The sequence below is a fragment of the Thunnus maccoyii genome, chromosome 22 (genome assembly GCF_910596095.1).
Source record: "Thunnus maccoyii chromosome 22, fThuMac1.1, whole genome shotgun sequence".
Taxonomy (NCBI): Eukaryota; Metazoa; Chordata; class Actinopteri; order Scombriformes; family Scombridae; genus Thunnus; species Thunnus maccoyii.
The window spans coordinates 12,040,402-12,053,803 of NC_056554.1; the positions used below are offsets into that span (position 1 = coordinate 12,040,402).

General features: G+C 40.9%; 1 protein-coding gene across 5 annotated transcripts in view; it reads right to left on the reverse strand.

Moving 5' to 3' along the window:
* LOC121889097 (RNA-binding protein with multiple splicing-like) overlaps positions 1-13,402 on the reverse strand; it is a 44,914-nt gene that overhangs the window by 12,010 nt on the left and 19,502 nt on the right. For 2 of the 5 annotated variants that reach the window (XM_042400778.1, XM_042400776.1), the window contains exons 4-7: positions 11,411-11,473; positions 6,368-6,518; positions 4,112-4,239; positions 868-937 (exon numbers count right to left, since the gene is read on the reverse strand). In XM_042400778.1, coding sequence (XP_042256712.1) covers positions 875-937; positions 4,112-4,239; positions 6,368-6,518; positions 11,411-11,473 — 405 coding nt within the window. In that variant the 3' untranslated portion in view covers positions 868-874. The remainder of the gene's footprint in view (positions 1-867; positions 938-4,111; positions 4,240-6,367; positions 6,519-11,410; positions 11,474-13,402) is intronic. The other 3 variants (XM_042400777.1, XM_042400780.1, XM_042400779.1) reach the window with 3 other exon arrangements.

Below are 13,402 nucleotides of genomic sequence, written 5' to 3' on the forward strand. Positions count from 1 at the left end.
GTTGTCTGTAAAACCTTAAAGTACAGCTGCCAAATAAATGCAGTGGAGTAAAAAGTACAGTGAGCCTCTTTGATTTTTACACTTAAAGTGTAAAGTACCATTAAATGGAAGGTAAAGTACATGTTCTGTACCACAAAACAGTACTAGAGTAAATGTACTGAGAGATTTCCACCACTGCTTATAATAATATTAACGATCAAAGCAGTTGATATTAGCATTTTAGTCATTTTTGCTGAGCTCTACCTCATCTGTTTTATTAAAGCATCGGCGTCGGAGCTCGTTGTCTATTCTGTTTGACTTACCGCCTTTGATGCCAGAGATCAAGCATCGCATCAATGGGGGAAAGTCGACCCTCTGTACCCTGTGACCTGAGCGGGGGAAAATAATGGAGTTCCCCTTTAAATCGCACCTTTCATCTCTTAGGATGATGTGCGAGGAGTGACCGTGGTTTCGTTGACCACAGGGGCTTAACGCACCTACGTTTGCCTCTACCAGGCTACTTTGTTTTTGTGTTAGTGAGTTGTATGTGTATATGTTTGAAGTCAACTAGCAGAGACGTGACTGATTAGTAGGTTAGTTTGTCAGTTGGTAGGAAGGGGGCCTTTTTCATGTGAGGTCTGAGGGTAAAAAGAGGGTGCTCAGTTGATGCACACACCACGTGCATGGAGTAAAACCCTGTGATATCCCCCACATATGTTTAGGAATATCTCTGCGCCTGTTTAAACAAAGTGTCATAACATTTACTGTAGTAGTTTTATGGCACGTTGCAATGTACACTTTTTTGTCATAGCAGAGCAGGGGGCTCTGTGTGTGCATGGGTGTGTCAGTGTGTGTGTGTGTGTGTGTGTGTGTGTGTGTGTTACTCACACATACTTCAGCAGAACTGCCTGGACTTCCATCCCTGAGGAGTTCCATCTGCAGGTGGGAGCCAACGAATCTAAACACACATGATCACACACGCATTAACATTCACGCACACATACAAATTGACTATATATAACATATATTGTAAGTTCTAATGTGATATTTTGATACATTTTGAAAAATATGTGTATTGGCTTTCTTGCCGCAAGTTAGATGATAAGATCAATACCGCTCTCATATCATTAAGTAAATACATAATGTCCCTTCAGTATGAAACTGGAGCCAGCAGCCACTTAGCTTAGCTTATCCCAAGACTGGAAATGGGGACATAGCTAGCCTGGCTCTGGCTGGAGGTAACAAAAGCAACTTACAAGCACATCTAAAGCTTACTAATTAACATGTAACATCTCGTTTGTTTAATCCACACAAAAACCACAGTGTAAAAACAACAAGTTGTGGCTTTACGTGGGGTTACTATTTCTTGGCCAGGAGCAGTAACTTCCTGGAATCTCCACTGGTTGCCTAGCAACTTAACAGGGACAACAGCACTCTGGGCCAGCTGTTTCCCCTTGCTTAGCTAAGCTCATCTGCTACTGGCGGTAGCTTCATATTTTTCATACAGACATTAAAAAGGTAACAATCTAACGTGAATAAGTGTATTCCTACAATTGTGTACTTTCCTATATATACCTAATACTATCTATTAATTGTTACATATCTGTAAATTTCCACATAACTCACACAATCATTGTCTAGTATTCAAATGAAATCCACATGATATCACATGATGGGTGGATATACTGTATTTCTGAGAGGTATACTTTACAAACAGCTCAGTTGCTAGCATTTACTAGCAATCCAATAACATTGCTGTTCTCTCACTAGAGAGGATGAGAGCAGAAGATCAACCCGGGAGCAAGAGAGCTGAGACCATGTTATGAATTTGGATTTGATCATTTGGTTGTAATGAGCTCTAGGACCTGTTTACATTTTAATATATTTATATTGTACATCAGCATCTCTGTAGGTCAGAAGAGACTTTGAGATGCTAGCATTAACCGCAAGCCCCTCCTGAAATCACAAAACCAGACTCTCATTGTGTGTGTCAGTGTTTGTTCACATATCTGACGTGTGGAGAAATGCCAGCTAGGCAGATTCAGCTTGCACTCATTTCAAATTCTGACATCACCCGAGCCTCAGCTTTGGAGTCTTTGCTAGAGGCCTTTGTAGTTAAATTACCTTACTGAAGATAGGCATTGCATATATGGAAATATACTGGGAAAGATAAAAGGCCAGTAGAACATGCCCAGGTACTGTATTCCTTTGAGCTTAAAATATGCTTGAGTTTAAAATAAATAAATAAGTAGTGAGTGAAGATCAATGCAAGCTTGCAAACCAATCAGCAAACAAAAATTCAGAAACGGTACATCTAGTACTGAGATCTTATCAGGGCCAGTCGGCACCAAACAGGATTCATGAGAAGAATTTCAAGAGATCAATAATGAACTCTTATGTGAACTCACAGTGGAGCTGTGCAGATTAGAAGACCTCGATAAACTGGATCATGGTTGGTGGAAGAAAGGGATTTAATTAATGAAGAAGGTGATGGTCAAATGATGATGCAAACCTTTCACAGCTGGAGCATTCAGTTGAACAGATGATGCTACTAATTGGGATCCGTAACAACACGATATGAGTTGTTATTGATTCATTTTAAATTAATAAATACAATTAAATCATTTTTTGGTCTTGATTTTATCAAGATATACTCAGGGTCTCAGTCAACATGATGATTTCAATTTGTTCTCAAACAATCTTGCTAAGACCTAGAAAAGTTCTGATTATTAATATTGATTATTCATTTGTAGCTTTTTAGATTCAGAAACCTCAGCAGGAGTCCTGTACACTTAGAGGTATATTTCAACTTTACAGAGTTTTATTATTGTTTGTATCAGCATTGGGGCGCAATTCAAGTTCTGTAGTTTATACATGTACCATTTTCAATAAAGGGAATTTGTGGAATTTTGCCATTTTTTGTACTTTTTAGGTTAGGTATGATTTAGGTACGATTGCTTCGTACCGTACCTGAGTAAGACTGCCCCCCCTCTTCACTCCCCCACTGTTCAGCTTTCACATAATTAATGTTGTTCTGTACTCAAGTACACTTGCGTATCCAAACACTCCGATACAGTGGGTGGCAGTATGCGCCTAGTTGGTTTGCAATCCGGCAATAAACACAAAGAAGAAGAAGAAGAAGACGAGAACACTTGTGTCATCAACTATGCGACATTTGTTTTGTTGTCGCTCCAGTGTGGAAAAGCACGCCAATCGCAAGATCCCAATCCTATACAATGGAGCCAGCCTTCACACTGTACCTACTATTATTGATATTTGGAGACAATGTCAAGAACAACCCTCTCAGAGAGATCCTTTTGCGGCCATGTTTGAACAGGACAGTCGAATAGTTATGACGTCACAAATTAGTTTATTTTAGCTGAATTCCTGGAAGTTAATGAGATCAGGTAGCAGTTCCTCCAAAGAGAAGGGTAATACAGCATTAAATGTCTTCAAAAATGGACTACACCAAGTAAATTTAATATTTATAAAAACTAATTTTATACTATCAATAAACAAATTTGATTATATCAAAGTCCCAATCCACCTCTTGCTTTCGTGGTACACAGTGAGCAGATGAATATGACTATGATCAGGTTTTTAGAAATGGTAGTTTCAAGCTATACTTGTTAACATTTTGTATGTTCTTGTCAAAATGTTTAAAAAAAACAAGTATAACATATAAAAACCTTTAACACAGGAAAATATGTATTAAGCTACCTTTGTAAGAGTTGCTGTTACCATAGACCTCACTGAACTTGAGTTATGATCACATTCAACATAAAGTCAAAATGCATGCAGAGACATTTAAAAAATGCCTGCATGAGTTTGCCTGATTGTAAGATAAATGGCAAAATGCCCCAAAAACAAATTGCCCTTTTAAATAAAACAAATAAAAAACACTAGAAATAATTCAAACTTGACTGCTTATAATTTGCAGCCTTTCAGTAGTTTTGTAAATCTACAAATGGAGGTGACTGGGTGGTGTGTGCTCTGAGGTGCATCTGTGGGATGGAGCAAAGAGTGATTTCAGGGCTGACAACAGCAGCTTTTGTGCAGTGGGCTCAGGAGGAGGTGAAGGAGGCGGTGGTGGTGGTGGTGGTGGGGAGAAAGGGGTGGCTTTGCAGGTTACCTGAGCGTGGAGCGAGGAGGGGTAGGTGAAAGCGGGTGGGAGGGCCGGCGACAGCTCCGCCGGGTACAGCGGGTATGACGCCCACACGTCTGGGCTGCTGGGATATAGAGCAGGCACTGTGAGCTCATCTGTGGAAAGAAGAAGAGGAGGAGTGGAGTGAGGAGAGTGGCCAGTGGATGGGTGGGTGGCTAGAGAGACAGGGTGGAGGTGACGGCAGTGGTGGTGGTCGTGGAGGTGTGCTACAGGTGAGTATCAGTTATCTGAAGTAGCTTCCTCTCCTTTCATTTCTTCAAATCAATTGACCGTTTGCTTTGGACAATGGAGCAACCATATCTTAGCAACCATAACTACTCATGGTTGGTCATGGCTAGCCTGTCAACCAGTAGATTTTTTTGTGTTAAGGCAGTGTGCATGGAGCTGTAGGAAGGGATATACTGAGCATCTAAAGATTTTAGAAGAGCGTGCGTTTACATAGCAGTAGTAACTAAGTCTTTCTATGAAGGCCAAAGAACACATCATTAACTAACTATATTAGTTCGTGAGATTGCATATTACGTTAATAAAAAGCCTTGTTCATAATAGCATATCCACTGTGTATTGTTTTCCCACTGTGTGGGAGACAGTCCTGAATGCTACTATATCAAAATGTAGGCTAACGTTAGCATCTTGGTCTTGCTCATTCACATATGTAAACTAAGCAGCTAAACAGGGTTATTTTAGAATGAATTAACAATCTGATTTTACATTTTTCCTTATCATACTTATAAAACAAGGACTGGCAAATGGCAATAGAAGAACAACAATGTTACTATATTTACATATATTTACATTTCTTCTACATGGATAGCCAGCTAGTAAGTTGACTTTTTGCCTGGACCATGTAGCTTTTGTCTCAGACCTTTAGCATAATATCATGTATATAGCCATCAATGTACATTTAAGACCCCTTTACAGTTTTCTCATTCTAAAACAAGTCAGCTGGAAACATTAAAAGTCAGCTGAACGCAGCTTTTTCAACCTCTGATACAATGTGTTAGTGGCAGCTGTCATTTGAGCTGGCAAAATCAACAGTTGCCAAATAGTGATAAGGAGCCTGCTTTTGTCTACCTGCCTGAAATCAAGGTCCTGTTTCTCTAAAAACTAACTACATTAAGATTACGCTACACTACAATTAAGTGGTTACTGTTATTATTGCAAACTGTAGCTTTACAGGAGTTGCAACAGTAACTAAAGGGGGAGCCCTTAGTGAACAGTTATTTATAATCCATCAACATCACTTAAACTGACTTAATTCAGGAGAAAATGAGAGGAAACCATCTCAGATATGATGATTTATTCAGTGAGTCGAGTGTAGAGTGACTGTGAAAAAAGAGCATGAGTGAAGAGAAAGGTGACAGTGCAGAGTGGTATAGAGTGAGTGTACATTTAAAAATGAAGAATCTGAGAAAAAATAGCAACTCATCTGAGAACCATCAGATAGTCGTACAATTTTAAGGAGCATTTTCCCTCTCTGTGTCTCCTGGTAACAGTTTATCAAACCACAATCAGAAAAATGGCTGATTTAAACATCTCTTATCAGGAAATGACAGCAATTTCTCTCCTGGTGATTACGTCATGGTTTCATTAATCGTTTCCTTCCATTTTCCACTGGGGCCTCAAGTACACACCCTTTGTCTGGCAAAAAAAAAAAGATCCAAGATAGAGCAGTTTGGTCATTCAGGAAGAATGTACAACCACAGCTGGCCTATGTTCAACTATCAATGGCTGATTCTTGCAGAATCCTTAACCCATTGGAGAAATATCTAACTAAAGGGGGGAAAAAGGTACAGAGCTGCATTAGCAAATTCCATACACGCCATGAACTCAAAGGCTTTGAGTCCAAATAATTAAAGCAACTGCTTACAGTGAACATGTACTGTTTATGAATCATTAATCTAACAGGGGGCATGTGTCAATTTGGGGGAGAGCTCTAATCAAGGTAACTCTTTATGGCAAAAGTACACAGCATACGATTGAGTAACAAACACACTCAAAGAGAAAAAAACAACTCTTCGGTAATTAGACAAACGAATCTCTGTTTTTCATTTAGAGTAACATCTAAAACACAAACACCCCTCTATTAATGACAAAAATCCTAAAAGGAAACAGCTGTCCAGTCATTTCAAACAAGAGAAACTCATGGCCAAAGGAAGCAGCAACACAGACAAAAAGTAAGACGAGCTCAGGCACAGAAAGACGAATTGAAGAAGTACTCACATGGGTCTCTGCTAATGAACTGTGGCCCGGGGCTCTGCTGGGAGGGAGGTGGGTTGGGAGTGCCAACCAGCTTGTTCTTGGCCATCTTGGTGTTGGCCTTGGCGAACTCCAGCCGCAGGGTCTGGGGGATCTCTGGATCAAACCGGACCCCCTGAGATCAAAGGAGAAGATGTGTCAGCAAAAATATTGTTTCCTTGAAAGCATTTCTCCATACTCATAGAATGGAATAGTTATAATAGTTGGATTCACTTATTGAAAATTACATTCATTTAGATTATGTATTATGGCAAAGTTTGAAATGATAAATAGCATTATTTACATAATAGCAATATTTTTTGAGATGCAGCCAAACTCTTAGACGTATATGTGTGTCATCAATCAACAAATGAGGTCTGTATTCTCATTGTATAGTAGTGATGTCCTGCAAAATTTCCAGTAGTTTGTAACTCTTCAAAATTCCATTAAGAAATTTTGGCCATCAATTTAATTTTTTAATTCAATTTTAATTTACTTCAACTTTGTTTCGGGAGAAATGATGTTTTTTGTCAGATGTCAATTTATCAACCCTGGCTAGGTCACCTGGGTGAAAGTGTATGATTGTTGAAAGACCCAAAACAACCAATTAACCCAGGTTACATCACTGATGATGTGTCCAAGTGCATCATAAGATGTATACAATAACTAGCTCAGTCTGGCTTAGCCAGTGACATCCAGGAACAGGCTGGATGACTACCACAAATACCACAGACAGCTTGAAAAGACAGCAGCCGGGGCAAGAAGGGTTAGCATGCCAAACTGCAGCTTCTGTGAGGGAACACCCACAAAGAAGCTATGGAAACCTCTAAAGAGAAATACCCCCAGGGGTGCCCAGAGGCCAGCAAGGAGAGAGAGCAGCTCCAGTTCTATGAGGATGTGGATGGGATCCTTGAAGCCAAAGCCAAAGGTGATGTTGACCAATGGCTCCAGTTCATGTCTTCAATCCTCATCAACACCGCACCCAAAAGGTTTGGCACTAAGGAGCAGCATTGGGCTAGAAACTTAAGTGGTCCAAATCGACGGGAGACGAGGCTCAGTAAACTCAGGCAGGAGCTAAAATCACAGAGGCATCAGTGCAAGATGGCAAGGGAGAAAGAAAGGGCTGCATTAGCACAGCTATGGCAAATCCTCAAGAAGAATCTAATTACTCTCAGCAGAACAGAATGGCACAGGCAAGGTCTTTGATAGTACCCTGAAATACACTGCATCACTCCAGTCAACCAGTCAACCAGTCATGGCTGGCAGTGGACAAATCGGGGCTGCCAGGGAAATTCCTGGATTTGCCAGCACAGCATCCTTCTTCATCTCCTGTGGCCCCTACTGGTCTATGAGGTCCCACTGATAACGGTCAAGGGCTATGAAAGAAAAGTCAGTTGTTTTCTCCGCAAATGGCTGGGCCTGCCATGAAGCCTGAGCAGCATCTTCTTGTAGGCCAACATTGGAGTGAGGACTGGGAGGAAGTGGAGGGCAGAGGAGGCAGTGGACCAGGCAGAATCATGACTACAGCACAATGTTCTGGCTAGATCAGTGGTGGATAGACATGCAGGGCTCAGCAGCATTCCAAGAACTTGCTATGACAAAACCAGAGGCAAAGATACACTTGGTCCAACAGGAGGTGCAAGCAGGAGTGGAGGAAGTTTGTTCCACAATGGTGCAGGATGGTGGGGATCCAGCGGCAGGGTGCATGGACGAGATGGGAGCAAGCTTTGGAAAGCAAGATCTCTTGGCCCGAGCTCTGGAAGGCAGAGCCACTCATGATCAAGTTTTTGGTCTGATCAGTGTACAATGTTCGTGCCAGCCCAACCAACCTGTATTCCTGGGGGTTGGCTGAGACTCCAGCATGCCCCTGGGTTAGAGAAGAGGATCACTTGAACAAATCCTCAGCTGTTGCCCAATGTTCTGGGAGAGGGACACTATTGCTGGTGTGACGACCAGGTCCTGAATGCAGTAACCAATTCCATCTGCACAGGGATCAGTCAAGCCAAACAACAGCACCCAGCAAGGCAGGCTATTGCATTTATCAAGGCAGGGGAGAAACCACAGGCTCAGGCAAGGATGTCAAGCGGGCTCCTCATCACTGCACAGGACTGGCAGCTGAACGTCGACCTGGGGAAGCAGCTCAAGTTCCCAGAAACTATTGCAGTGACCACACTAAGGCCAGACATGGTCCCGATGTCTGAAACATTAAGCCACCCTAAAACCCTGGATACCCAAAACTCATCCCACGTCATGGACAAAAGAGTGTTGTTCTATGTGAGGATTTTTAAATATTGTATCAGATTTCTTAGAATCTCACCTTAGCTTTTCATCATCTGTGTAACCTCCATGGTGGAGGATTTTTGGTGTCAATTAATCAGTTTGACCCCAGAAAAAAATCTATTTTACTGCATATATCAATGATTTTCATACATTCCTTATAATTAAGTATTCTAATCCATGTATTTGAAGATTTTGGCAAGTGTCAGTTGTTTTGCATGCTGATGAAAGTATTCTTACTCAATTCTTGCAAAGAGTAACAACATATTTATTCATATCTGTCCCAATCAAAATATGATAAATGCTTACACATTGTTTATAGAGGTTTTAGTGTTCTTATATTTCTCTTGTTTTCCTGAAAGGTTGCTCAAAGTCAACACCATGGGGCACCATGTGACTTTGTTAAGCAAGATTCAAGTTCACCACATGATGACTCTTAATAATGTTACACATTAGGTCTGTAATACTTTGCTTAAGCAACTGTAGACCCTGACAAAATATCTGATTTTTTTCACCACTGAGGTGGTGATGTTATAAATAATAGAGAGCAATTGATAGACTTGCTGTCTTGTGCCTTGAAGTAGTGATGAAGCAGACTAGTTATCATGCATGTCTTCCACTTTTGCATTTTCTGCCTTGTTGTGTGTTGTTTATATTTCCAGTGGGAGCTGGGCGATATCTGGAGTTGTCACTTTGTATACTTTTCATCTTTCAACATTTCATAACAGAATTTATTGCAGAACTCTTGGCGGTGAGAGGACATTTTCAGTTGCTTAGACTTTGAAGCCTGCTGTAAATGGCTCAGTGTGGATTAGAGTGTTATTCTGGTTCGGCGCACATGATGACGGGTGACACTCGCAATTGAAAATCAGAAGGCGATGACACAAACCTGGCTAGTGCATGATGTCATTTACACCATGGGTTAGACAAGGCCTTCACTACTCTCCCTACTGAACTCTGTAACTGTAATTGAATCTCATGACATCAAATCCCCCATTCGCCATGACATACTGCAAGCATCACCGCATAAAGTGAGCCAAACATTCTGGCAAATTCTTGAGATGCCATGGCTGAGAGCTTTTTGACATACCGGTGCTCATGACAAGCTGAGTAAAGGTTGTTTTTCACTTCTACAGTTTGATCTGCATCAAAAACCTCCACATGTGCAGTAGTCCAAACCATTTTCCCTCTCAATTACTTCCGCCTGAGGAAAAATACAGAATGTGACATAAACAAAGGTCTTCTTCATCCAAAAACAAAGTTGCTATTTGTTGGCCTGCTTTAGAAGCAACAAGGCCAAAAAATATATAAACTATAAGCACCCTTTAATTAACTTCATTGGATTCTCTGTAAAAGATACAGAAAAACACGAAGGTCAGATCAATGGAGAGGAAAAGCAGTCAAGAGTAAAGTTCTCTGCAGCAAAAGAGCGAGAAGCTGTGAGGATGGGGTTCTAGGCTCGTCCCTGCAGGCTCGGGCAAAGCTGAGCTGAAACAAGTGAGGGATGACTCTTCTCATGAAGGGGGGGGAATTAACTAGGATTGCCTTGGCTCAGTGCACTCGCAGCCTCTGCCAGTCGAGGCTGCAGAGGTATAATAAGGTACATGGATATAATGAGGCCTGAGCACATCTCAGTTTGAACTGTGGGGCTTTCAGAAGAATTGAATCTCCATCTTGAACTTTGTGCTTATTTTTTTTATCTTCTTTGCACTTCCTTTGCTCTTTTTGTACATATTATTTTGGTGATGATTGTAATTGTAGTGAGAATCAAGTCTTATTTTAGAGGCTATATGTGTGTTCATAGTTCAGAGAAATAAAACAAAATTACTATGACTGGAAACAAATCCCCTCCTTTCCTCAGTTCTTCTGTATTTCCTGTATTTTCAGTATGCAGATAGATGTTTGCAAAATCTGGCTTATCTCCATATGACCCCCGGGACGTCGCTTTCCCCGAAAACAAGAGCACTGTTCAATTCTCAGCCCAACTGAGTGATTCTATGGAAACAGTCTAACTATTGTTGGCTCATAATAAGATGATAATTTTTATCCTTCCTACAACTCTCTGCTCTGCCTTTGATGCGCACCAATATCTCAACATCTGAAAGTTGACGGATTTGGCTCGTGTTGTCATGGTCCCACTTTAGGAGGATGATAAAACAGATCTTTTTCTGTGACAAAGAGATCAACAAACACTTAAGAAGCCACAGAAATGTCGTAAATATCCAGACATGTTAAAAAAAAACAATGGGAAAATAAAGCTGTGTGAGAGCTGGTGTTCATTACTCTTTATCTATACTTTGTTTCAAGAGAGCTGAATAAAACCCTGTGAGGACGGGCTCTGTTTTATATTTGAGTTGGCCTCATCAAGGCTTTCTACGAGGCTACATTCTGAAATAAGCGAGATTAAAATTAAACCCCAGATCAATATCGTTCTATTTATATGTGGAAGAAGAGCTAATTTTCCTGCACCGAAAGTTATTGGCTTTGCAGGATCCACGTCAAAGCTTAAAGAAAAAGGCTTTATTTACTCAAACAGAAACATCCAAACATACAAGGTTTAGAGGAGCCATGATGTGTTTGTCTTAACTACTTTTACTGGTTTTTTCGCACGTGATAGAAAATGTAGGAATGTCTGGATTTCCCTGAATTACATTTGCCCATGAGGTAGAGAGATGCGATTCCGAGTCATCACAAGATATACTGGCGCTGAGCTGGTGCTTGAGAGGAGCAGAGAGAGGGCATGACACTTACGTTCAAGGCATTCTTAGCAGCCTCCGCTTCTGATCGACTGTCAAAGCTGACAAACCCCACCGGCTGGGGAGACAAGAAGACAGAACAAAAGGAAGAAACATGGTTTAAGGCAGAAAACTGAGTCTGCATTTCTGTCTGAGTGACATAGACATGTTGTTCTTTTTTTATTTTTTATTTTTTTTTATCATACCCACCCCCCCTCTTTCTCCATCTCTCTCTTTCTCTCTTTCTCTCTTTCTCTCTTTCTTGCCCTGTTTATAAAACCGTGGCGACAGAGAGAAAGAGGGGGAGAAAAACAGAGGCTGGACGCTTACATTGTACAAGCAGAGTTCATCATTCAGCTCCCCTATGCCCAAATACGGGCAATGTGAGAGCGAGAGAGTGCATGTAAGAGTGAATGTGAGAAAGGCAGAGAGGGGGCTGAAAAGGCTGAAAAAGGAGAAGAGATAGAGAAAGAAGACAAACACGGGAGTCTTGAGAATGAGAGGCGAGAAAAAGAGATGGAGGGGGGAAAAAACAGTTTTTTTGGGTTGAAGGTGAGAATGAAAATGAAACAAAGTAGAAATAGTTTTGAAGACCTCTGTGAACAGGCCTGTCAGTGGAAGTGCATGCAATATATTCTCGTTCATATCTGTTTCACCGGAGCTTGTTTTATATTCTGGTGACATCACTACAGAGCCAGTGCCTGCAATAGTAAAGGTGTGTGAGCAAGCGTGAAAAGCAAAAAAAAAAAACCCACAAAGCTGCAGGTTTGGTTCTCTGTTTTCTAAAACACTGTTGCAGATATGAACAAAGAATACACATCATTTTTGCAAGTGAAAGTGTGTGTGTGTGTGTGGATGTGGATGTGGGGAAGTTATGGATGTGGGGGTGAGGAGAAATCTCTAAACATGTTGCTCCCGTGGGGTTGCGCTGCTGCGTGTGATCTGGAAAAGCAGTCTAGGGTTATGGGAATTTTGAACAAGTAGAGAAAGAGGAGGAGGAGGAGGAGGAGAAGGAGGGGAGAAAAAAAAAGACAGACTAAGTGAAGACGTCAGGAGGAAGAAGCGTAACGGGAATATAAATAGAAAGGGTCTGAGATCTGGCTCTTGCTATATATGGATATGGCTGTGTTCTCGGACTGGAATGGAGAGGGAGATCGATTGATTCAAGTCGCCATTGTCATTCCTATTAGTCAGGCGGAGAGTCACTCAAAACAAACACGACTCTGAGGAATGTTGAACAACACTTTGCAGGACCTGGTCATAAGCATCAGTTGACATTTCTCATTGTAGAGGACGGCAATTATGAAACTATGGGGTGGCGCAAAGAGAGAACAAAGTGCACATAGAATTGCTGAGTGTCTTGCTTACTCATTAAACAGGTAAAACAAAGACAGCCAAACCTGCACACACCACATTTTGTAGATTAAGAGATTTGGAATACTGCAGGTTAAGTGAGGGCCAGTAAAGGCTTTGGACTGTAATTGTGAAGCTGCAGTCACAACTAGGGCTGCGACGATTAGTAGATTATTGGATGAGTTGACCAGCAGTGACTATTTTGATAATGTATTAACTGTTGAAGTAATATTTTTAAGATGAAATAACAAATGTTCTCAGTTTCCAGCTTCACCAATGTGAGGTTAACTGAATATTTTCAGATTTGGGACTGTTGTTAAAAAAAACAGACACTGGGATTTCATGATTGATATTTTTCACTATTTCCTGACGTTCCACAGACTAAATGACGAAGTGATAAATTGAGAAAATAATCGGCGGACAATCACTAATAAAGATACTCGTTAGTTGGAGTCCTAGTTGCAAAGAAATAAGGTACAGTATACAAAAATTTAATAATAATATTGGTATCAAAACAACTTAGTATAATTAGTGTAATAAAGTATATTAGAACAGTTGCTCATTACTGTTTGAATGCTTTTGACAGCAATCAACCATACTGAAATTTTAAAAAATGGCGAATCCCAAAGCAAGCAATGGGATTTTGCTTGTTCTT